This window comes from Myotis nattereri, assembly GCF_964212035.1.
Source record: "Myotis nattereri genome assembly, chromosome: 4".
Taxonomy (NCBI): domain Eukaryota; kingdom Metazoa; phylum Chordata; class Mammalia; order Chiroptera; family Vespertilionidae; genus Myotis; species Myotis nattereri.
In genome coordinates, this window is record NC_138079.1 from 43,311,144 (window position 1) to 43,336,623 (window position 25,480).

At 38.1% G+C, this 25,480-nt stretch overlaps 1 protein-coding gene and 1 long non-coding RNA gene across 2 annotated transcripts in view; one reads left to right on the plus strand and one right to left on the minus strand.

Annotated features, from left to right (window-relative positions):
* On the minus strand, positions 1-9,140 carry MTX3 (metaxin 3). The gene is made up of 9 exons (XM_081088788.1): positions 9,030-9,140; positions 8,462-8,531; positions 8,004-8,080; positions 6,722-6,814; positions 6,069-6,251; positions 5,847-5,923; positions 5,190-5,347; positions 3,741-3,829; positions 1-818 (listed from the first exon to the last, which is right to left on the minus strand). The coding sequence occupies exons 1-9, from the start codon at positions 9,108-9,110 to the stop codon at positions 708-710; spliced, it is 939 nt and encodes a 312-aa protein (XP_080944914.1). The 5' UTR covers positions 9,111-9,140; the 3' UTR covers positions 1-707.
* Positions 8,723-25,480, plus strand: part of LOC308517584 — a 27,736-nt gene continuing 10,978 nt past the window's right edge. Inside the window, exon 1 of the long non-coding RNA XR_013995855.1 lies at positions 8,723-9,168. This is a non-coding gene — a long non-coding RNA (uncharacterized lncRNA). The remainder of the gene's footprint in view (positions 9,169-25,480) is intronic.

Genomic DNA, 25,480 nt, shown 5'->3' on the forward strand with positions numbered 1-25,480 from the left:
TTTATATTTATATAACCACTTTTAATATTTACATATGGTACTAACCCCCCCAAATGATTAGTCTTATGAGAGCATAATTAAAAAGCACATTCCTCATTGCTTTTTACAATTAAATACAGGCTTTTCTATGGAAGTAAATAGAATATTAGGATAGTATATTTTTCCTAATGTCTAAAATTAGGCATCTAATTTCTAAAAAGAAGTAAAAGGCCTCAGCCATAGGACCACATATTAGTTATTTATACTGCTTTAAGAAAACTAAAATTAATAAATTAGCTTGAATAAATTAAGAGTGCACATTCAGAACAGAATTGTAGCTTTTGGTCAGCAACATGTGAACCATGTTTTAGCACAACAGAAGCACCTCAGCCACTAAAATAAGATTCTCTTATAAGTAATTTTTCTTTGCAAAAGGCAAAAATCTGCCAAGATTAAGACTGGTTGTTGTTTTTTAAATATATACAGTACATTATGTTTTCTTTCCCACCCCACCCAAGTTCATTTAGTATTTATTTTGGTGGTATTTAAAGTGCATTGCCAGCTAAAAGACAAGCTTCCTAATTTAAAAAAATAGATGTCACAGAAAGTTTCTCTTGCTTTAGAGTCTTCCTCATACCTATTAGCAGCATTTTCTTTTTGTTTTCACACAATTAGTATAAGAGATTACTGCAATGATCATATGACTTTGACACAAAGCATGCTGTCTGTCAGGGTGATAGCCGCTGTAAGGAATCGCTTATTTCTGCTGCTGGAGTCAATTTAAGTGTTGGCAATTTCCGAGGAGGAAGTTGAGGGCTTTGGCGAAGATTGTCATCCATCTGTGGAAAGCACAAAAGGTACATCTGACTAATGACTGTGGCACCCCTTATGTGGACTGCGGCTCCCCATCCAAACTATAGCCTAGAAGAGTACAGAACCATATGTCTCTAAAACTGCCAGAAAACCTTTTTCTTGCAAATAATCTCTCAAGAATTCTAAATGTCATACCTCAAATACCAGCTGAATCAGTATATGTAAAAAGCAATATAGCTCATCCTTGGTGCCTTCACAGTATTATAGTAAATCCACAAAATGAATGTTCTGTTGAACTCAACCATAGCATGACTTGGTTTAAGAGGTCTTCTAACAGTAAAAGCAATACTTCTGTTATTAAGCTCCACAGTTTACACAGTTTGTACACATACAATACCTCATTTGTTTTTCCCAACATCATTGTGAAGGAAAAAACAGATACAATCATTCCCTATTTTACAGATTAGCAAAACACAGCTCAGAATGGTTAAGGAATTTGCATTCAGTTGCAAAGCTAATATCAGAGCTGACATTTGAACATAAGTCTTCTAGAGAAACAAATTAATACGGAGCACATTGAAAACATGTCCAAGGGTTTCAGACTTACCCTTAGGAGTACATTAGCATCCCTGGAAACACTAGGAGAGGCGTTATTTAGAACTGAGTCAGATCTTAGAAAACTACCTTTAACCAGAGTACCCTGCAAACAGGGCTCAAGACTCCAGTGCTGGTGCCGAGCTCACTGTCAGTTTCACTTCAAAAAGACAGCTGCCATCAAAGATTCAAAGCCAACAGAATATAGCATCTTTTTACCCACTTGATATGCATGTTTTTTAGAGTTTTGAACACAACTTCCTTTTATCTTCTCAAGATGTTCTTATAAAGCAGAGTGCAAATGTTTCAGCAGAGGTACATAGGACTTGCAGGACAGGAAAGAGAATAAAAGATTAACTTTTAATTTGCCAATGAAAAGAGTATCTCCAGTGAATTCTTTGAATCAACTGTGTTAAGATGTCTTCTTTTCCTTGCCAAAACTAAGTTCCTGAAACATAACTCTTAAAAAAAAACACTCTAGATTTTCTGTCCAAACAGTGAGCAATAGTAGCCATTAGGATTTGTTGCTCTAATGCAGCGGTTCTCAACCTGGGGGTCGAATGACCTTTCACAGGGGTTGCCTAAGACCATCGGAAAACACATATATAATTACATATTGTTTTTGCGATTAATCACTATGCTTTAATTATGTTCAATTTTTTTTAAAATATATTTTATTGATTTTTTACAGAGAGGAAGGGAGAGAGATAGAGAGTTAGAAACATCGATGAGAGAGAAACATCGATCAGCTGCATCCTGCACATCTCCCACTGGGGATATGCCCGCAACCCAGATACATGCCCTTGACCAGAATCGAACCTGGGACCTTTCAGTCCGCAGGCCGACGCTCTATCCACTGAGCCAAACCGGTTTCGGCTATGTTCAATTTTTTAACAATGAAATTGAGGGTCACCACAACATGAACTGTATTAAAGGGTCGCTGCATTAGGAAGGTTGAGAACCACTGCTAATGACTTGTAGCAAACAGTGAAGCAAACTGAACAGCAGGTATGAAGGGGTGGGGCAGTGCTGAAATAGGGTCAAAAAACTTCCATATATTGATGATGACCCAAGATGAAGTGTACATGAATTTGCCGCATATAGACAATGGAAACTATACTGGACAGCTTTCACTTAGCAGATAATAGTTTCAGAAATCTTTCCATTATCCATACTTAACAGAATATATTTCCTCTCATGAGAGTTACTGGTTTAGACAAAGAAGTAAAACAAACTAGGCTTTTACTTAGCTTACCCAAACTTTAGTAATGAACTCTTACAATTTTACTGCCGTTTTACTCACTTCTCAAGTTCTAACAACACATAAAATACAATAAAAAGAAACAGAACTGTCATTCCAGAGAGTGGCACTTATAAACCTAGTAGTACTAGTAATGGATACATAATCTCATCCATGAGTTAGATGGCTGACTAACTGCAAAGCCCATGCTGGATTCCGATTTCTAGGGTTCAAACAACCTCTCTAACTTTTGTCACCTGAATGACCTTGGGCAGGTGACATAAGCTACTCTTGAAGCTTTAGTATCTTCATCTGTAAAATGGGGATGATAAAGGACTTGTACGCATAGATTAAATGAGATAACTCTTATAAAGCTAATACAATATAGTGCCTCTTACTGCTAGCCAGTGTCATTAGGGTACACTGCTCCATTAGTTTTTGAAAGAATTAAGTATTAAGGATAAAAGCTAGCTTACCAGACACTTGCGGGGGAGGGGAGGAGAAATGCATAACTCTCTTGTAATTTCCCAATTAGAATCACCTTTGAAATTTTCATTGTTGGCTCTCTTGCCTACCCAGTTCCTCAATATCTCTCTCACCAAATGAATACCCCAAAATGGCAAAATATCCACACTGATAAAAAAAATTGTGCACCACTTTTAGAACAGAGAAGGACAGGAAGGAGAAAATATAAAGCAGTTCATGTGGAAGAAAGAACAAGACATCATAATACAATTAACAAGAAAGGATAAGCACAGATGCTTCCAATCTCAAGAAATGTTAACTTTTAGAGACAAGCAAGCAAGAAGTATTTTTGTCTTCTTTATTTTTAAGCCAGGCTTTTGGTCTCCTAATTTGAAAAATACTAATTGTGTGGTAAACGTAAACCAAAAACCATCATCAGATCTTTCCCCAAAGTTATCAAGCCACTTTTGACTTCAAAATACTATATTATACTATACAACTTTAGTAAATGTATATTTAAACAGCTTTCTGAAAAAAAAAATTAGCTCTTTTTAAAGGTAAAGTTAATTCATAACCTAAATTACAATATTAACTACAGAAAGGGAAATACTAAATTACTACTTTAAAAAATGATTGAAGTAAACCTGACCTTTTCAATCAAGTTGGATTCCTTATTTACAAGCTGTGTGAGTTTCTGCAGATTTGCATCTACCGTTTCTTGTCCAGCAGGAGAGATGCCTAAGAAGCCAGGGACAGAAATCAGAAAGACAGGAAAATTTGAAAGCCTTTAAAGCTGTTTACATTAAAAGAATTTTGACCCTCCAAAAAAAGGCAAAGAGAAAAACCATTCTGCATTCAAAAGCAAACTTAAGTGGGAAGCAATACTCCCTAAACAAAAGGACTAAATTTGTCCACAGAGTAGACAAAGTAACAAAGTTGGCCAAGTGGGTTGCAGCTAGCCAAAGTGATTAGTAAAAAAGCACAGCACTCCTCATTTCCTTCTCAAATTTAAGTAGTGCCTTTTCCCCAACCATTCCAAATATGTCTTTAGTTACAACTATTTGGATAGCTTTCTAAGGCAGTGACTCCAAACAGGTATCCATCCACCTGACATCCAAAGTATTTGGAGGGACTTAAAAAAGAATACGGATTCCTGGGATTTATCCTGAAAAAACTCTAATTTGGCAAATCTGGTAGAGGACCCAAGCTTTTGTATTTGTCCTGTAGACAGGTCTGCCAACCACTGCTTCAAAGTAACAAAGTTGCCTGGCCAGCTGTGGCTCAGTGGTTGAGCGTTGACCTATGAACCAGGAGGTCACGATTTCATTCCCAGTCAGGACATATGCCCGGATTGCAGGCTTGATCCCCAGTGTGGGGCGTCCAAGAGGCAGCTGATCAATGATTCTCTCATCATTGATGTTTCTCTTTCTCTCTCACCCTCTCCCTTCCTCTCTGAAATCAATAAAAAAAAATATACATTTTTTTTTAAAAAGGACAATTTCTGCCAAGTCTTCCAATACAAATTTGGTATCCCAATCACTTAAGCGTAAGGCCTTACACTCCTAACAAATCATTTTCTAAATGACAGGTGCCCTCTGTTTACTGTACCTCCAGTCTGATGTAATCAGTTTTCAAGTAGTAGAATTATAGGGGTGTACCTCACCAAAATCAATCTGCTACTGATTTCTGTTCATGCATGAAAATGCTAGAAGCAACATTTAAAGTAATTGCCCATTTGCATTAGGAAAAATGCTATCTAGAAACACCTCAATAAATATATGTAATTTAAACTTTTTGAAGAAAATGACCCACTTCAAAGGGGCAATATTTAAAGAAGAACAAAAAGCAAGAAATGTATAAAATCCAAAAGAATAGGGAAAAAAAGCAAATATTCATTCCTCTATTTAAATAAGAACTAACATATGGGAATAAAAATAAAGTTGGAGAAATGCAACTTTTTGAAGCGCTATATATAAACCAGCTTTTAAAGACAATACACAAACTTCTTTAGTAAGTAATGAATCTTGCTTATGTGTCCTTAGGAAAATTTGCAAATCCTCTTTACAAACAAAGATTAGCTGAAGAGAAGCCACCTTACCTCCAAGACTAAGCCTAAAATAAGTGTTGAGGATGTCATCACAAAAGCGACACAGGTTGGAGAGCTGTTTCAAATGTTCTTGTAACTGAACTTTAGGGAAGCGTACTTTATAAAGAGGTGCGAGAAAACCAAACACATAGGCATCCAAGGTAGAAGGCCTAAAAATAAATTCAGGATTTTTTAAAATCACTTAAGAAAATATTAACTTGGGATTATAAAAAAAAATTTTCTCAAATATAGTAATCAATTCTGAAGTATACAATTTAGTGTTTTAAAAAGTTTACTATCCATTATAACTTATAATAATGATGCAAGCAGAATTTTACTCAGTTGTTTTTTAATACTGTAACCATTTATTTTATTTAGAAGAAAATCAGTTGCAAATTAAAATGCATTTTTACTCACGTGTATTATATAGTAACTGGAGACAGGATGGAAATAGTCTTAGATGTTTTCAATATATATATGCAGTATATTAAGTCAATGTTAGATTACCACCAACAGAAAGTTTCCCCATAGTAAAAATCCATTAAATGTTTTTAAAGTGAAAAACTCACTTTTGGGAGAGCAGGAAGACAAGAGGACTTGCTTTAAATAATTGCTCATTGAATATATGCACACAAAACATCAGAATGATTTTTAAGGGAATGCACTCACGTATCTCCAAAGAAAAACTGAGATGTTCCCAATCTGTTTGACAGAAGATTTAGGCACTCCTTGGCATCTCTGTATATCTAATAAGGATGACATTACATCTCAGGAGGAGGACAGATACTCCAGAACTCCTTTTTAGGTAGGTATCTATGGATTAGCTCATCTCTGCATCTCTCTTGTCCCTCCTCAGGAGGGCCCTCGCTCTGATAGTAACCTCGACCGTACCTGTGCTTCCACTTCTCGGAGGTGGTAGAGGGGAGGCTCTCCTCTGGTCAGGAGAATCCTAGTCAGTGCTCCCTTAGACATTCTTCCAGGAAGGATCAAACTCAAGGGAAAGGGAATTCGTGAAGCAAACCATGGCTTTGTCACAGTAAAGTAATTGTCACTTTCAACCCAGAATGTGTGAAGCTGCAAAAGAAGAGAAAAAATACTACAATGATGTTATTTAATGAAAAGGTCACTCTATTGATGTGCAAATTTTTCATAAACATCTTTGTATAAAATGACTTCATACAAATTTTCCAGGTAGAAAGACTCAAGGATTAAACAAGATTTTAAATGTGAGTTTTGTTGGTTACTATATCCCAGGCACCCAGAACCAGGCCTATCACATAGAAGGTGCTCAATAAATATTTGCTGAATGAATGGAATATATTTCACCCAATTCTATATATGGAACAATAAACTCCACCTCCCAAAAAGAATTTTTATTTCCAAAATGACATTATTTTTCACTTTATTGTTTTGCATACCAGTTGAATGTCTAACAGAATAAGTGAAATTTCCTCTCTTAAGCCCTTTTCATTATTTTCCTTCTAAACAGACTAAGTGCATTTTTGGTAGATCATTAAAATATTGTAATATTCACCAATGCTTACCACTGCAGGAAGAAGCTTCTCTTCAAGGAGAGCAATGTAAGCCAGGGTATCTGCCCCTTGTCTTGCAGAGAGTTCATAATCAGCATTATATTTCTATTAAAAAGTATAAAATAAACAAAACACCTCAGAAGTCAAGAGCATCCCCAAAGAGTGAAGCTAAATAAATTAGGATTCCTATTTATTCTTCCACAAAAATGGCAAACATGATATTAAAAGGGGGAAAAAGAAATATAAATTTAGTAACAAATGCTGTTTAACGCAAATGTACAGTATCATGCACACAGTAAAGTCAATAACTTACGATTTTTTATTCACTACTACTATTTCAGTAATTATTAATGACCAATTTCGTACAAACTTATTAAAAGAAGCTATTATTATTTTTGTTAACAGTAAGGATAAAGTTCTAACTGGTTACATTTTTCCCAGTAAAAAAAGAAAGAAAAACTTCCAATTTAGAAAAATTCTAAATTTTGTTGCTGCGAAATTTCTTTAAGAGGAAAAAAAAAAGTGGCCCTGGTTTGTGTGGCTTGTCCCATATACCAAAAAGTGGCGAGTTCAATTCCCAGTCAGGGCACATACCCAGGTTGCCAGGTTAGGGGTTCAATCCCTAATAGGGGTGCATGTGGAAGGCAGCCGATCAAAGTTTCTCTCTCACATTGTTGTTTCTTTCTCTTTCTCTCTCTTCCCTCCTCCACCTCTAAAAAAAAAAAAAAATCACTAGAAAAAATTTAAAGTATTGGCAAAATCAGTGGTAACTTTTGCATTTATATGTCTTAACATATTTATACATTTTGAATACATCATAAAAATCTTTACATATTCAAATATCTTGAATATAGTATTGCATGAAACATTTAACTACAACTATCAGTTAAGTGTTTTTTAAAAACTAAAATAAATAGTTGCTTGTTGGTGGGATTCCAGATGTCATACCTAGCACAAAATGTGTAGCAAGTATGTAACTAAATTGACAATCATGTCAATAAGTGTAATAGCAAAGATGGTTAAATTGAATCTGCTTATATCTAAACTTCAATAAAATCTAAGCAAAGTGCATAAAAATATAAGTGGACTATACCTCACTTTATAACTTCCAAAATCACATTATAACTCATGACTTGAAAGTTTTTTTATATTAAACTCCAGGTATCCTCAGGTGTCTACTAACTTGGCAAAAAAGAATTTTTTAAAAATCTGCAAACCTTAAGATGTGTTGTGTGTGTTTTTTAAAGCAACATGCAGGGATCAACAATCTACTTCTTCAAAAAGAACCACCCACCTGTTTTCTTAAAAAGTTCAGTATTTTTGCTGGTTGAGAAACAATCTTGTCTTCAGTGGTCAAAATTGGTACATCTCCTATAATCAAAACAACAGTCTACATACAGGAAACATTTTGATCTCCTCTTAAGATATTCCAGTACTCTAAACACTATACCAATTGCACATTTGAAGGGGGGAATGAGTAAGCTCATCTTCGTTTTTTGCAATTTCACAAAGAGCACTTGGATAGAACATTTTAATTTCTCATAATTTCCACTGATTTGGCTTGCACTTTGAAGTATTATTCAGAATGATCAAATCATAAGCAAAACACAGCCAAGGTCATGGTAAAAAAAAAACAAACAAAAAAACAAACTAAAATCCCAAGGTACTCCATGGCTGTATGCTTCAGCGTTTTAAGGGGGGGGGGGGGGGCCTTAAAGAAGGTAGAAGGGGCGTTAAAAGTTTACACTGTACCTCTTGAACCTCTCCAGGTGTTATCTATGACACTGACTTTCAAGGGTGCGCCAGAAAATTTGGCGTAAGCCTGAAACAGAGTTTGCAATAAAACCTTTTAGACTGAGCACGTAATGCACATCTGCAGAGCTGCTTTCCTTCACAGCCGGTTCGAAGACAGAACCTCTCGCCGAGGGGGCGCGGCCCTTCCCCCATCTCTAGCCCCGGGAGCACGCGCGCCGCTACCCGGCTCTCGGGAACCTAGTTCTTCCCCGGAGGATGGGGGGGGGGGGGGGGTAGGAATGCGGCGCGTGCCCCGCTTCGGGCTTTCACTCCACCGCCCAGATAGCTTTGCAAGGACGAGAATAATAACGCGGGAGCCGGGAGGAGGAGCGGGGAGTCTCCCGCCACGCCTCGGCGGGGTCGCAGGCCAGGGGTAACTCTTCAGCTGCAGGCAGCCCGGGGCCGTGCAGCGCCCTGCCCGCCTCAGCCCGCGGGAACCGCTACCGGCCGCGGCGCCGGGCCGGCCAGCCTCGCGCCTCCGGCCCCGCCCCTTCCTGCCCGCCCCTGGCCCGAGCAGCGGCCTCACCATGACCACCAAGGACTCGCTGTGGACCGACGGGAGCCCCCAGCCCCCTCCCCAGCAACTGAGCTCCAAGGGGGCCGCCATCTTGCCGGGGCCAACCTCTGCTATCCCGGAAGTACTTCTGCTGCCCGATTTCCGGCAGGTGAAAGTGAGGGGCGGGGCTCGGGAGGGAAAGGGCGGCAAGGGCCGCAGGTGGGTACAAAGCACGGTTAGGACCAGCTTGGCCTAGGCGTTAGGAGTCCGGGGCCTTAACTCAGACCCATCAGTCATTCTGTAAATATTTATTGGCTGCCTAATGCGCCCCAAACCCTTAAACCTTACTACCCTGAGCCTAAACTAACCTGTTCGTAAAATAGGTAAAACAGCTTATTCACAAGATTGTTGTGTTTAACATTATGACAGGGGGAAACATATTTAGCATACAGTAGGCACTTAATAATTGCTCAACCCCTTCACCCACACATTTGGCCTCTGCCTCTTTCCACGCTCAGTCTCAACTATGTCATCCTCATGTTAACTTGCTCCGCCCTCCTTGAAAGGAACCCTGTTCCTGAAATTTGTCAGGTGAATTCTGCTGTCTTTCAGGATAAATTATGTTTGTTCCCTGCCATTGCTCTCTCAAAAATGAGCTTAATTGTCACTTTCCCAGGGATGATTTTACAAAGTTAGGAACTTCTAGGTTCCTGCAGCCCCTTGTACATATTTCAATTGTAGCTTCTATCCCTAGATACAGACCTTTTGCTTTTCACTTCAGGAAGCTCTTTGAAGATGGGACAAGGCTGACTTCATACTAGTAGAAGTGAGACCTGTGCATTCGCATAGGGCCCTGTGCTTAAAAGGACCCAACTTCCTTAATGTTCTGCTGTTATCATGATATTCTTAATAATTTTTGAAAAAGGGACCCCGCATTTTTATTTTCAATTGGGCCCTGCAAATCACATAGCCAGTTGTGTCTGTGAGCCTAATGGGCATGAACTAAATGTTTCTGGAACATCAACTAACAATTTCTCAGAAAACTGTTAAAAAGAGAAGATAGGTCTTGCGAATGCCATGATCCTAACATGCTTATGGGGCCCTGGAGTTAGGACTCGTGTTCTATGTCTTTTTTTCTAGAAAGCACAGTAGTCTTTCTGGAATACCCTCCCAGTCATTCCTCTCAGTTTTCTTCCTTACCTCTGCCCAGCTGAGATAGATGGGTCCCCTTAAGCAATTGAGAGCTCAAAACAAACCTCTGCAACATTTCATAAAGTTACAATTCAACAAATAATTGTAGGCACTCCCTTACTGTTTACATATCCATCTAAAGCTTTTTGTCATGTTTCAAAGGCAAGAGTTCTCAGAAATAGGAAGGAAAAGGCATGTCAAAGGTGGAAATCCATTAGTAATATGGTGTAATTGGGAGATAGCTAATATATGTATTATCAAAACTAAATATCAAAACATTTATTGTGCAACTACTGTGTCCAAGACACTGTAAGGCTCTGGGAGAATACAGAGATAAATAAGTCACGAATTCTATCAGGAGTTTATAGTCTACAAAGGAGACATACAACTAGGTGTAACAAGTCATGTTACCATGAGTAAAGTTAGAGATATAAATAAAATTTTATGGAAGCACAAAACAGGAATGATGCCTCCACTGTGAGACTAGTGGAGGCGCTCTCTTCAGTTTTCAGTGAACAGAAGGCAATTCAACTTTCAGGGAACTGTTTTAAAGGTCAAAATTCCAAACCATAAAGTTCAGAATCCATATATTACAATCAGGCATTTTAAATATCATACACAAAGAATGTGACTTCCCTGAGTCTTGTCTGTGGGGTAGATGGGGGTGGAAGTGGATGCACATTCCTAGTGGATACATAATTCCTCAGTTTAGCCTTCTCCCTTACTGCTGCTGTTACACATGTCAACTGCATTTGTTTTAAAGAAAAATTAAATTTCTTCTCTTAGTATTGAATTAAGACAGAGAATAAATAGCATGCTGTTGCATCTAATGAGAGAATCCTTCTCACAGGTTTATTTGTGCTTGTTTAATAGCAATCTTTTATTGCTGCAATTCCTTTTGAGAATCTGTATTTGCTAGATTGAAGTTAAAATCAAAGTACTGCTGATTTCACAACAGGTTGAATATTGTTCCAGAGAACCACACAGAAAGCTGAAACCTTCAGGAATTATGCCTGGTATGGGTAGTTGGCCCCTGTGTCTTTTTCTGGCTGCTAAAGAGTATTGTTCAGAGTTCATCAAAATCATTTCAGATTTCTGCCAGGAAGCATACTATCTGCAAAACATTCATGTATGAGTGGGATGACCTGAATCACAGCTTTTTAATGAGTATTCCAGACAATGTTTTCCCTGCAAAAGAACTGTTATTTTTCAAGAGATGGACAATAAAAATGACTTCATGTAGTCATAGTCATCTAAACTCAGGAGACCTGACCTTGGCTTCTATTCCTACCCCTCATGAATTTCTTAACTTGGGAGCCATGGTGCAGGTTCTACTAGAATCTGTTTATCTGGGTGATTAAGCATCTGTGAAATGGTGCTATAGGCAAAGATGAAAGGTTTGTGACAGTGCTCATGTAGTGTGATCCCTTATGGGGAAGTTGAACTAGAGAGCCTTGAATGGCCCTTTCAACTCTAAACTTCTATAATTCAATTCCATGTTTAGACATAGAATCCTTGGGAAGGAAAAAAGCAAACACTGAGTGCAAGTCAGGACAGCTGGTTTCCTGGCTGAGTCTCCAATTAGCTATATGAATTTGTGCCAATCATTTTACCTTTAGTCCTCAACTTATTCACTTAAAAAGCAAAGGTGTGTGTGTGGGGGGGGGGGGGGTAGCTCTGAAATACTATCCTTCTATGTGTAATGAACATTTAATAATAGATTATATTCATGGAGCAATTTCTATATACCAGAAATTGGTTGAATTATCCAAAATAACTCATTGGATCTTTATAATGACTCCATGTGGTAGGTACTATTATGTTCCTGTATTTCCAGGAAAGGAATTAAGGCATAAAGATGTTAATGAACTTGTTAAGGTCACCTAGTTAATAGGTGATAAAACCAGGATTTGAACCCAGCCAGTCTGGGCTTATACTCTTCACCACTATGGCATACTGCCTATAGACTTCTACGTAATTCATTAAAAATCCTAGTTTCACTCAAACTGGAGTTATCAATGCCATAATATTGCTATTACAGTGGGGCCTTGACTTACGAGTTTAATTCGTTCCGTGATGGAGCTTGTAACTCAAATTACTCTTATGTCAAATCAAAAAGTGAACGAGTGAGACACGTAATGCTGGGCTGATGTTGTGGCGTTCACTGTGACGTTCGCTGCACCAACTAGCAGTGGGGTATCTGAAGTTGGTTCGTAACCCGATTTTTAGCTCGCAACTCAAAGCAAAAAATCAGCCAAGAGACGGCTCATATCTCGAAAAACTCGTTAGTTGGACACTCATAAGTCAAGGCCCCACTGTATTAATTCTTTTAGTAGTATTAAGTCACTAAACAAGTTCACTAAGCAACTTCTATATTTGCAGCACACTGTAGGCCAGTGGTTGGCAAACTGCGGCTCGTGAGCCACATGTGGCTCTTTGGCCCCTTGAGTGTGGCTCTTCCACAAAATACTACGTGTGGGCGCACATGTACAGTGCGATTGAAACTTCGTGGCCCATGCGCAGAAGTCGGTATTTTGTGGAAGAGCCACACTCAAGGGGCCAAAGAGCCGCATGTGGCTCGCGAGCTGCAGTTTGCCGACCACTGCTGTAGGCTATCAGGGAATAAAAACGCATGTTCATAGTTGATAAAACAATGCCTACATATTTGAGGTAACTGTAGATGATTGGGAGGTACCATTTTGTCAAGCAGATCACAAGTCTAGTGTGGTTTTAGACAAAGGCTTTCACATGCTGCAATGCTTGGCAAAAGCCTAGCAGACAAATTAGGATGTTAGCTGACCTTGGAGCGTACATTGGATTTAGAGCATGGACTCCGCTGCAGGAGCAAAGCATAGAGATGGAATGACTATGGGAAAGAATCTGAAGATAAGTAAATGGATGCTAGATTCAATAAAAATTTGGAGAATGATTAGAAAAACTGTTGATTGATTAACCTGAGAACCAGAGGTGGTGAGAGTGAAAGGCCTGGGGATATACAGTTTCGAGAAGGTAAAAAGGAAGAGTAAACATCCAAATACAGTATTAACGGATTCACATTTTCATAGATGAAAGATGGAATGCTATGTTGCGTAGATAATATGAACCCATAAATTGTATTAAATTAAGCAAAATGTTGTGATAAATGAAGTGAAGAAATGCTGCTGCATTAGAAGAAAGTTACCTGGCACCCTTGCACTGAGCATTTTTCATTGACTAGGTTGTTACAAATCAAATGGCAAGGGATCTCATAGCTACTCCCCACTCCAGGAAAAAAGAAAAAAACTGCAAAGAATAACTGAAGAAATTGGTATTAGGAATAGGGACCCCTATGGTAAGATCATGAGGAATGTGACACAGATAAAGGAAGGAAAGATAATGGACAGGAACAGAAGACCCAAAATAAAGTTTTTGCAGGAGATGACAGGGTAAATCTACATACATTGAAGGTAAAATTGGCTACTTGTGAACAAAAGCCTTAAGATGCCAGGGAGAACAGGGATGGGATCCTAGAAATTACCCTACAAGTTAAAAGGCTGAGATCAGTAGCTTGAGCCGTGGAGCTGGCATTGAAAATGAGAGACATGCTTTCTCTCTGACACTGGAGAAAGTTTCAAGGGGAGCATGGGATGCTGAGTTAGCTCAAGTCAGTTACCTTCAAATTTCCCTGTTACATTAGGAAAAAATGTAAAAAGCCTGAGAGAAAGAGATTTGGGCTTTGAAAGAGAGAGAATAATTTAGAGAATGTGCCAGGGAGTTAGTAAAGAAATGAGTGGAAGAATTGCTGACGGTGGCAATGTTTAAATTTAAATTAGTATGAAGGAGATAAATCAAGCGAGAACCATAGGCATGCTAATAATTAGGTGCCCTTTCAAACAGATATTCTTTAAATATTTATTCAACCTTTTTTAAAAAATGGAAATTAAGTTAGCTAGAGAATGTAACAGGATCAATTTACATTTTGCCAATTCTGTCTGTTAGAAGTTCTATGTGGTGACCTGGGCTTAGTATCCCTTAAAGTTGGGTCCTGAGAATGATGTAGGGAAGAGGGAGGAAACAGTCCTAGGAATTGCCCTAGGAATTGACAGAAGATGGAATCTATAACTTCAGCAATGGGGCTCAGCCATCTGTAAATCTAGCTAAGGTAGCACAGTTGTGTGGAATCTCCCTATGGTACTGTGCTGTCCAGAAGTTTAAGTGGGGAGACAGGTTCATTTATTCATTTGCTATCAATTTATCAGGCAGTGATATAGATTAAAAGTGATTCATTTTGCTCCTCTAGCATAGTAAGCCTATTGTCTGTATTTTGTATTAAAAAGAATTACATGAAACAAAAATAATACCTTCTGATATAATGATCAATTTATGTAAAAACAGGAATATTATATTTTAAAAGTGAGGATGGTAAAGGGTCCTAAATGGAAATAAGGTTTCTATGCATCATTCAAAGTGATAAAACATCATATACCAGTAGACTGTGATAAGTTATATGTGTATATTGTAATACCTAGAGAAACCATTAAGAAAACTATACAAAGTGACATAGTCAAAAACACTAAATAAATCAAAATAGATTTCTAAGAAATGTTCAAATAACCCACATAAAAGAGAGAGAGAAAAAAGGAATAATTAAATGACTAGCAGGGATCGAACAGAAAACAATCAAATGACAGACTTAAACCCTACAAAAATCACTAATTTCTCCAAATGTAAATGGTCTAAATACATCAATTAAAAGACAGATTAGCAGAGTGAATGAAAAACAAACATATGCTATCTACAAGAAACTTCAAACATAATGACATAGACAGGTTAAAGATAAAAGGATGGAAAAGCTATACCATGCAAATAATGATCAGGAAAGAAAAGTAAGAGTTGGTATATTAATGTCAGATGAAGTGGACTTCAGAGCAAAGAAAAAAATGCTGGAGACAAGAGGGTATCATATAACAACAAATGGGCCAATCCACCAAGAAGTCATAGCAATCCTAAATGTGTGAACTAAACAACAGTGCTTCAAACTACATGAAGCAAAAACTGATAGAAGTGAAAGAATAAATAGAAAAATTATAGTTACAATTATTCCCCACTCTCAGCAATTGATAGAATTACTATACATAAAATAAGCAAAGCTCTAGATAAATTAAACAACAGGATCCAATTGACATTTATCGAATGTTATATCCAACAACAGCAGAACCACATTCTACCAGGGTAGTCCATATACTGAGTCATAAAGCAAACCACAACAAAAAATTTTAATAAAATCATACAAAATATATTATTTGACCATACTAGAATCAAGCTAGAAATAAGTAACAGAAAGACAACAATAAACTCTCAAACACTTGAAAATTCAACAACATACTCCTAAATAATCAATGGGTCAAAGACAAAGTCTCAAAGGAAAAAAATACATACAATTAAATAACAAAAAAACAAATTCTATTAAGAGAATGAAAACATAAGCCACAGACTGGAAAAAATATTTGCAAAACACATAAGTATTAAAGGACTTGTGTCTAAACATATACAAAGAACTCTTAAGGCCCCACAAGAAAATAAACAACCAAATTTAAAACTGGGAAAAAAGATGTGAATAGACACCTCATCCAAGAGTATCTATAGATGGACTAAGACACCTCATCCAAGAGGATCTACAGATGGACTCGACATCATTTGTCACTAGGGAATTGCAAATTAAAGCAACAATGAGATATCACTATACACCTGTTCGAATGACTAAAATGGAAAAAGGAAAAAAAACTGACAATGGCAACTGATTTACAAGGGTGTGGAGCAACAGAAACTCTCGTTCACTGCTGACATGAATACAAAACTGCAAGACAGTTTGGCAGTTTCTCCTGAAGCTAAACATTGTCTTACCATATGTTGTAAGTTGAATGTTCCCCTCCCCCTAAAAAAAGGTATTCTGAAGTCTTAACCCCTAGTACCTGTGATGCGACCTTATTTGGAAATAGGATTTTGCAGATGCAATGAAGTTACAATGAGATCATACTGAATTAGAATGGGCCCAAATCCAATTACTGTTGTCATAAGGAGAAGGAGACGGAGAGACACAGACACGTACAGAGAGAAGATAGCCATGTAAAGATGGAGGCAGAGCCCAGCCAGCATGGCTCAGTGGTTGAGCATTGACCTATGAACCAGGAGGTAACGGTTTCAATTCCCAGTCAAGGGCACATGCTGGGTTGCAGGCTTGATCCTGTGTGGCACCTGGAGGAGGCAGCCAATCATCGATTTTCTCTCATCATTGATGTTTCTCTCTCTCTCTCCCTCTCCCTTCCTTTCTTAAATCAATAAAAATATATTCTTTAAAAGAAGAGGGAGGCAGAAATTGGAGTGATGCACCAACAAGCCAAGTAATACCAAGGAATGTGACAACAACCAGGAGCTAAGAGCCTTTTTGTGCTGAGCACATGAGTACAAGAGATATTCAGAAACTTCAATGAGATGGCAATTAAAAATGTGGACCTTTGTATTTAGGACATCTTTTCATTAGCAGGGCCCTGAGATTTAAATGTTTTCCCAGAAGTGCTGCTGAGTGATATTCAGCTGACCACTGAGTGATGTTCAGCTGACCACATGGCTCTCCACAATTGGTAATGATGAATAAGATGTACAGCTGGGATTAAGGAGCTCTCCAGGACACAATTTTAGCACTAGATAAACTCCTGGGATTGAGTCTACCTTGGGAATCATCCATATGATATACAACTAATCCAGCATCCTCTATTTTGGCTAAGGACACATTTTCAGAGTTTTCTTAAAGAAAAAGAAATGCTATGTTTGAATGTATATACAGAGGTGAGCAAAAGTAGGTGTACAGTTGTGAGTATGCCAGTTTATTCTTGTATTATTATTTATTTATTATTATATTATTTATTTTTATACAACTGTAAACATATTTTTGCCCATGCCAATATATCCAAATATATTACATACTAGAGGCCTGGTGCACGAGATTCATGCACTTGGGGGGGGGGGGGACGGTCCCTCAGCCTGGCCTGTGCCCTCTCTCAGTCTGGGAGCCCTCGGGGGCAGTGGGGCAGCAGCCCTCTGGGGCAGTTGGACATCCTTAGCACTGCCGCCACCACAGCTGTGCTTGCCAGCCGTGAGCAGTGAGCCCAGCTTCTGACTGAGCGGCGCTCCCCCTGTGGGAGCACACTGACCACCAGGGGGCAGCTCCTGCATTGAGCGTCTGCCCCTGGTGGTCAGTGTATGTTGTAGTGACCCATCGTTCCGCCATTTGGTCTATTTGCATATTACCCTTTTATTATATAGGATATTCAATTCAGTGGAGGAAATATAAATGAATTTATATGTATACTAGAGGCCCAGTGCACGAAATTCGTGCACTCAGAGGGGTCCCTCAGCCCGGCCTGCACCCTCTTACAGTCTAGGAGCCCTTGGGGGATATCTGACTGACAGTGGGCCTAAGCCGGCAGACATCCTTAGTGCTGCCATGGAGGCAAGAGAGGCTCCCACCGCCGCTGCTGCGCTCGCCAGCCGTGAGCCCAGCTTCTGGCTGAGCAGCGCTCCCCCTGTGGAAGCGCACTGACCACCAGGGGGCAGCTCCTGCATTGAGCGTCTGCCCCCGGTGGTCAGTGAGCATCATAGCTACTGGTCAAACAGTAGAATGGTTACTTAGGCTTTTAAATATATAGATATTTATAATGTACATATACACATTATGTTATAAATAACATAATTACATTTTATTTATATAATATTTTATATACTTATATGACAATTAATTATACTATATTTAATATATATTAATTATATATATTATTATATAATTGTGATATTAAATACAATTATGTTTATAAAGTATATTATGCAATAATTTATATGTATATAAATTTATTTATATTTCCTTTAGTGAATTAGTCCCATTTACTAGGAATAAAACACATTAAATTCACAAGCCTCACTTTTAAAGGTGGTAATTAAAAAGTTATGAACAAAGTATAATTTGCTGAAATGTTTGAAAATTAGTTGGTAAAATAATCCTAGTTATTTCCAGAACTTAAGTCATTCCATGGTATTGTTCAGTTGTGAGGGAGCTGTAGTAACTTTTCCAGGTTAATAGGCTACCAGTAATAATGGAGAACAAATAAGCACTGCTTTGTGAACTTCTGCCATCTGGATAAGTGGGGTTCATTATTGAGGCATTCTTCACTTTATACATAAGTTGTTTTATTTTTTTAAATTAAGATCTGTGTGTTTAGTTTATTTTTTACTATATATTTTATTGATTTCAGAGCAGAAGGGAAAGGGAGAGAGAGAAAAAAACATCAATGACGAGAGAGAATCATTGATTGGCTGCCTCCTGCACACGCCCTACTGGAGATGGAGCCTGCAACCTGGGCATATACCCTTGACTGAAATCAAACCCGGAAGGAACCCTTCAGTGCACAGGCTGATGCTCTATCCACTGAGCCAAACCAGCTAGGGCTATACATAAATTGTTTTAAATAGCAAACTCCCCTAGCATTTAGAAATTAATATATATATATAATTCTATCTATACACAATTATATCAGTTGTGTAAGATGACACATATCTGGTCTGAAACCCCACTTTATTCCTATTGAAATGTCAACCATTACATCAATGCTTTAAATGTCATCTTAGCAGACTAAAAAGCATTAGTGTATATTTTGAGCAATGGAAGTGATTTGGAAAGATGAAAGAGTCCAATGAGTTTGAAATGGTGTCACAAGACAGTTTTACATCTAGATTATTCACAGCTCTTAAAATCTTCTGCTTCCCATAGTCATCAAGGTGTTGAAGCCACAACATTAGAATCAAGCCAAAGGTATATTTAATAGGTATATAAGAGAATATATGTTGACTACTTGGTGAAATGTCTCTGTATGTGAATACTTGTGAATTACTATTCATTTTGTATTACTGTATCTACTCACACCATACGGTAGCCCACACATAAATGTGCCTCTGGTTTTCTATTTCAAATGCAGAACTAAGTCTTATATCCCCACAGCCCTCAGCAAACACATAATAGATGCTCATAGTTGAAGGAGTTCCCTTAAAGGGGAGGGAAGGACACAACACATGTTCAACTATTTAAAAAACGGAACTTGTATTGCCTATTCAGTTTGCAGTGTCTGACTCATCCATTGCTTCTCATCACAATGTCTACCACTCCTTATAGTGGTTTCCACTGACGTCTGTTCTATCTTTCCATTGCATCTTCTCCCCCACTTTTGGAATCTTCCTTCTTTTGCTGATCCCTGTCTCCAAAAAGTATATCCATCCCTTTGCTTCCCAATACTTCTGTTTCTGTCACCATAGCCTTCCATTTCACACGTCTGATTTCCATTATAAGTATGGGACAATAAGACTATTACATCAATAAACACCATTTCCCCCTCTTTATTGGAGTAGATAATTAAGTGACCTTGAACTTGCATTCAAGACTAATTAAATACTGAAAACCAACAGGATAAAGGAGAATGAGCAAGGCAAGTCCAGAGGGGATTCTCTTGGGTATATTTTCCACTGTGGAACAGTGACTCAGTATAGCCGGAGTGGTGCTCCAAGAACATGTATGTGTGTTCAGGGGTGGGGGAGGAAGGCTTACAAGGCAGGAATTGTTGTAGAAGCTTCTTCAGGCAAAAGAAATATTCCCAGAGGATCTCCATTTTGAAAATTTTATTTTTGCTGATCTTTTTATGTGTAGATGTATTCATTATGTACATGGACCTGTTTTTAAAACAGTGTCTTTTTACATTTATTTTTAAGATAATTTGAATCTTTAGCACAATATTAAAATATTACTCTATAATTCAAGGTCATATTTGCACTGAATAAATTAGCTTAATTCAAGTGTCACATTGACTAGGAATATTAAGTATATGAGCACATGTTCTTAGTGCTTGGAGCACACAAGGAATTGCTAGGTAATCTTTGGATGTATTGGCATAAACATCCTCTTCAGAGGAAGGAAGATGTTGTTTCTTGACTTTCCTTGAGTTACAGAGTAAATTCCTCATTGGTTGGAATCTGGAGAATGTCTTCCTCATAACCATCAATGATTATTTGAAACATGAAGAATGAAGTACTTCTTGAATATATGGTAAATAAGAAGAAACTCTAGGCATTCTAGAGCAGTGGTTCTCAACCTTCCTAATGCCATGACACTTTTATACAGTTCCTCATGTTGTGGTGACCCCCAATTTCATTGTTACAAATTGAACATAATTAAAGCATAGTGATTAATCACAAAAACAATATGCAATTATATATGTGTTTTCCGATGGTCTTAGGCGACCCCTGTGAAAGAGTCGTTCGACCCCCAGAGGGGTCGCGACCCACAGGTTGAGAACCACTGTTCTAGAGAGTGGGAAATTGCTTAGCATTTAAAGGGATTCTAAAATAATACAGGCCTACAAATTAGTTGCATAGACATTAATTTCAATCTGTAATGCAATAAATAATCTTCATTAGACATAAAAAAGATAATTTGTATTTACAGATATGGCCAACAGTTTATAAAAATTAACACAGACCAGTTGACTCTAAATTAAACTGCTCATCTGGTTCATAAGTATCTTTCTTCTATTTGGATTTCATAAGCCAAATGGTGTCTTAAAATTGGCAAGCATAGTCCCAATTCTGTTGAATGTATTGAACATATTTTTCTATGGAAAAATGTTATGAGTACAAAAATGACATCTAGAGGTGACTGTCAATATATATATTTTTTGCATGTACTTTGTATTTGTTTTTATATTTGAAAAATACCTTAGGAAAAGTTTGGGTAACAGAATTAGCAATAGAATTATTGGATTCCTCCTCACAATAACTCTAGGGATAGTATTATACTCATTTTATATTTCTATCTCTTTCAGTTTAACAAGCATTTATTGAGTTTACTAAATGCTGGCACTAGTGATACCAAGATAAGTATGATGTAGTTACTGAATGGTTTATTAAAGAAAATAATATGACATCCATTCCATGTAGTTCATGCTGGTGGGGTAAGTTCAGGGTGTTATGAGATATGGAGGAAGGATAATTCATTCACCCATCTGCAGAGGGCTTGGAGATGAAGCAGTGTCAGGTAAGCTCTCTGCAGGCAGCTGACCGGGGGAGGAGTTCTCGGCAGACATAATAGCTTCAGTAAATCCATTGGGCAGAGAAATAGTATATGTGGTTTCAACATTCAAGAGGGCAAAGTGAGCAATAAATAATGATGAGAAATAAGACCACATAGTCAGAGTCCTATGTAGCCACCCTAAGGAATTTGGGCTTGGAGGCACCAAGAGTAAATATTTTATCCCGAAAAGTCATTACATGAAAATTTATTTTTATTTTTATTTTTTTTACCCAGTTCTGTTTGTCTCCAAAGTCTATACCATTGATGGCGAACCTTTTGAGCTCGGCGTGTCAGCATTTTGAAAAACCCTAACTTAACTCTGGTGCCGTGTCATATATAGAAATTTTTTGATATTTGCAACCATAGTAAAACAAAGATTTATATTTTTGGTATTTTTTTATATATTTAAATGCCATTTAACAAAGAAAAATCAACCAAAAAAATGAGTTCGCGTGTCACCTCTGACACGCGTGTCATAGGTTCGCCATCACTGGTCTATACTTTTTACACTAAATCATACTTACTTCATAGGCATTCTCAAAGTTAACTATTTACCAAAGGTGTAAATAAAATAAATCATATTATAACAAGGACAAAATACTAATTTGGAAAATAATATTATTTGCAAAAGCTAGTATTATAATCCTACTTTCAACATTCTTTGAACTTTGAGTCATTGATTAGACATCTTTTACTCTCATATTTTATACCATACTATGCACTCTATTTGGTTTTGTTAACTGTCATTAATATTAAAATAGCAAACTCTCCAGCATCTAATATTGGACTTACACTTGGTGGCTGCACAACAGGCACTACTGCCTTCAGTAGCTGCCGGACATAGATGTGCACCTGAGACTAGACCTTCACATCAAGGGCACCTCCTTCAAGGCATATCTGCTGGGCCTGATGGGAGCAGAGGTCTCTCCCAGTCCTGGCATCAGGGATTGACATCCCCTCAACGGATGTCAGGGGAGGCCCAGTTGCTAAGGATGACTCTGCTGCCCCTAAACCATTAGCATTTCCCAAACAGGAACAGAGGCCCAAGGACTCTGCCCTCGGCTGTGTTTACCAGTCATCCTGACCCAGGAGGGCGGGGAAGCACCCTTCTGGATGACCTCATGCTCCTTCCTAATGTGAATGGTCTTCATCCTTTTTTACCAAGTCATTTAAATAGAGAGGGTGCCGAAAAAGTGAACTATAATCGCTTGGTGCGGAGCAGAGAGAGAACATTTTATATTCAAGAATAAATTGTCCAAGCAGTAAATGTCATTGGGGTGAGTCCTGTAATGAGTCAGGAGAAAAACATAGGACAGTTGAGAAACTCCAGAAAGAGAAAAAAGGAATGCCTGAGAACTAAACAAAAGAGCATTAAATGCATACAGATTCAGAAAAAGACTTCCTCACACAGTGCACTGATGGGGAAGCCTAACTGGTACGTACCCCTGCCCAGGAAGTGGGTGGAGGAACTATTATTTCAATGAAAGTTCATTGCAAAACTTTTATTTCATATTTATCTTTATAAATTTAATTAAATGCCCTGATTCTTATCATAAAACCAGGGAATGTAATTTTTCAGTAAGAGCAAGTTTGTTTTTTTTAGCACTTTGTATTATAGCCTGTAACAGGTGAATGAGCTGCAAGTTCAATATTGTGGTTAATTCCTGGGATGGAGAATGAAGAGTGGAATTTTCAGGAGAGAGATAGAGAAGAGGCTTCAATAATTTGTTGTAACAAACAACTGAATAGTAGGAATGAATGTTTGTTATATTATTTCTTACACCTTTATAAATGCCTGAAACATTTCATAACTTTCAAAAAGTGAATTGGACATTGGGGCAATAGTTAGGGAAAGGAGAGATGGAGCAAGACAGGTGTCAAAGGGGTAGGAGATGAGACCAAGAGAAGAAATAGGGAGAGAGAAAAAGAGAAGGGAATATTTTAGACCCGAAGAGCTTTGTGAAGGGTTAGAGTACAGGTCACACCATGCTGTTTGCTAGGGATTTGCCCTGCCAACTATTGCCCTGATTGAATAAGCTCTCCAACCATTTCTCACCAAATATGAGGCCAAGCAGCTGCCCATGGCACTCTGATATCTACAACCCAGACACAAAAGAAGTTCTTCCAAAGAAGGAAAAATGGATAGCAAATGCAATTCCCTCAAAAAGAAAAGAAAAAAAAACAATGAACATGTAAGTATGAATGAACCTAAAGCAGCTCTAAACTACTCCCTTTGGGGGCAGAAGCAGATGCCTCAGCCCAGTTCAAAGTGAAATCCTGTATCCCTCAGGACCCCTTTCTTGCCATTACATATAATTTACATGCAAGTTGTCTGCATGGTTAATCTTCCTCTATAGCATCTGGTGTTTATAATTAGAAACAGATTGGTGAGAGATTTTGGAGTTCTTCATATATTGTGGGTTTTGAACATTTCTCTTCAAGTCTGTTTATTTAAAAGTTAAAAGTGCAGCTGAGTACAGGGAGATATGTGATGGGAAGTAGGAGGACAGGTCATTCATACTTGGGGCTCCCCTAATGTGGCATAATTGAATCACAGCCAGAGAGGCAAAAATAAAGGAAACTAAAAAGGACAACTCTTTTAAAGGGCTTTGAAAGCCTTCCAGCTTAGCTTTCTCACTTTCTGCCCACAGCAGGTAGCTTCCACAAGGAACCCTAACTACAGTGGCTGAGCTGAAGTTGGAGTTAGGTCTTCTGAAGTGTTGTTCAGGGTTGCCTTAAGGTTTTGGTTTTCTCTTCAAATTAAGAAAATGGAAAAGTTTTAGGGATCAGCACTGCATTTGACTGGCCTGGGGAAATCAGGATTCTATACGTTGGGGCTAATGCTTTCAAATGTTGGTGACATGGTGCAATTCATCATGCTCATTCTCAAGCACAGGTCTGGGATCCTGCCGGACACATCATGCGGGCTAGGCCTTGGCAGGACACTAGGTTGGACCCTTCTTGCTTCTCACCTGCTGGAGTTTCCCTTTCTCAGTGGCCTGTGGATTTGATACAGAAATTCAGAAAAATCTAGAGATAAACAAGTAGATGAAATATGAGAGAAGTGTTTACCCACTGGGGCAAAGCTGCAACTTAGAGCATTTTAGGCCTGTGGTAAATAAAAAGTAATGATCAATTAAAAATTAGGATAATAATGATAACTCAGAAATGACAGTAATTAGACAAAGTTCATGTGGGAAAGTTGCCCTCGATATATTTTGGTGCCACAGAATTCCAGTGAGTTTCCTTGTTGTTTTTCTTAGCTCCTTGTGTGAACATTTATCTTAGTGCCTCACAACCACTAAACAGAAAATTCAGAAAACAGTATGAATGCCTTCCTTGTTAATGTAATATTCTCCAGCTTTTTCTATATTGGCATAAAGTAATACATTATGGATTTTTTAAAGCTTAGCAGCTTGTGGTTCCATATGTAATAAAAATAAGTATAAAGGGTAATGTAATTAGTAAATTGGCAGTTATCTGAATTAACTATTCTTTAAATTTTACTTTATCAGACATGCCATATTGTGATTAAATTAAGTCATCTTTAGTATATTCTAATATTCCTAAACCACAAAGCATCTTCAACTTGGTAAAGAGAGCCTGGCTAGGAAGGAGGGGCACTAGATGTGAATTCTGGTGAGTTGTAGTCTGGGCCAGGTTCTGCCGTGTGTTGGCCTGAGGGGTTCACTTCCATTCTCTGAGCTTCAAAGTCCTGTTTTATGTAAAGAGGGGCACCGATCCCCCTTCTGCCTGGCTGGTGCAGAGCTGCAAGAATCCAGAGAGATAGTACATGTTAAACTTGTTTGTAACCTGGAACACTATGCACACGTTTATACTTTGTGGCATTGTTTTTTAAGTGAAGGGTTTTGTATACATTTTCATTTTCCTGAAAAATAATAGTTTCCAGAAAAGGAACGTGGAAACTCCTTTTTTGTTGTTACAGCTATAAAATACAAGGAGGTTTCATTTCCCAGCTTGGTCAACTCTCCTCTGCTCTAGTTCTTTTTGGAGCTTGACCTCTGCCCTCGGATTCTCTTATCCGTCACCGTCAGATTGGAAACTGTTCCTCCATTGTAACTCAACACCACCCTGCTGGCACGTTCCACAGAGAAAATGTCTGAAGTGGAAATGGCTGAGGAAG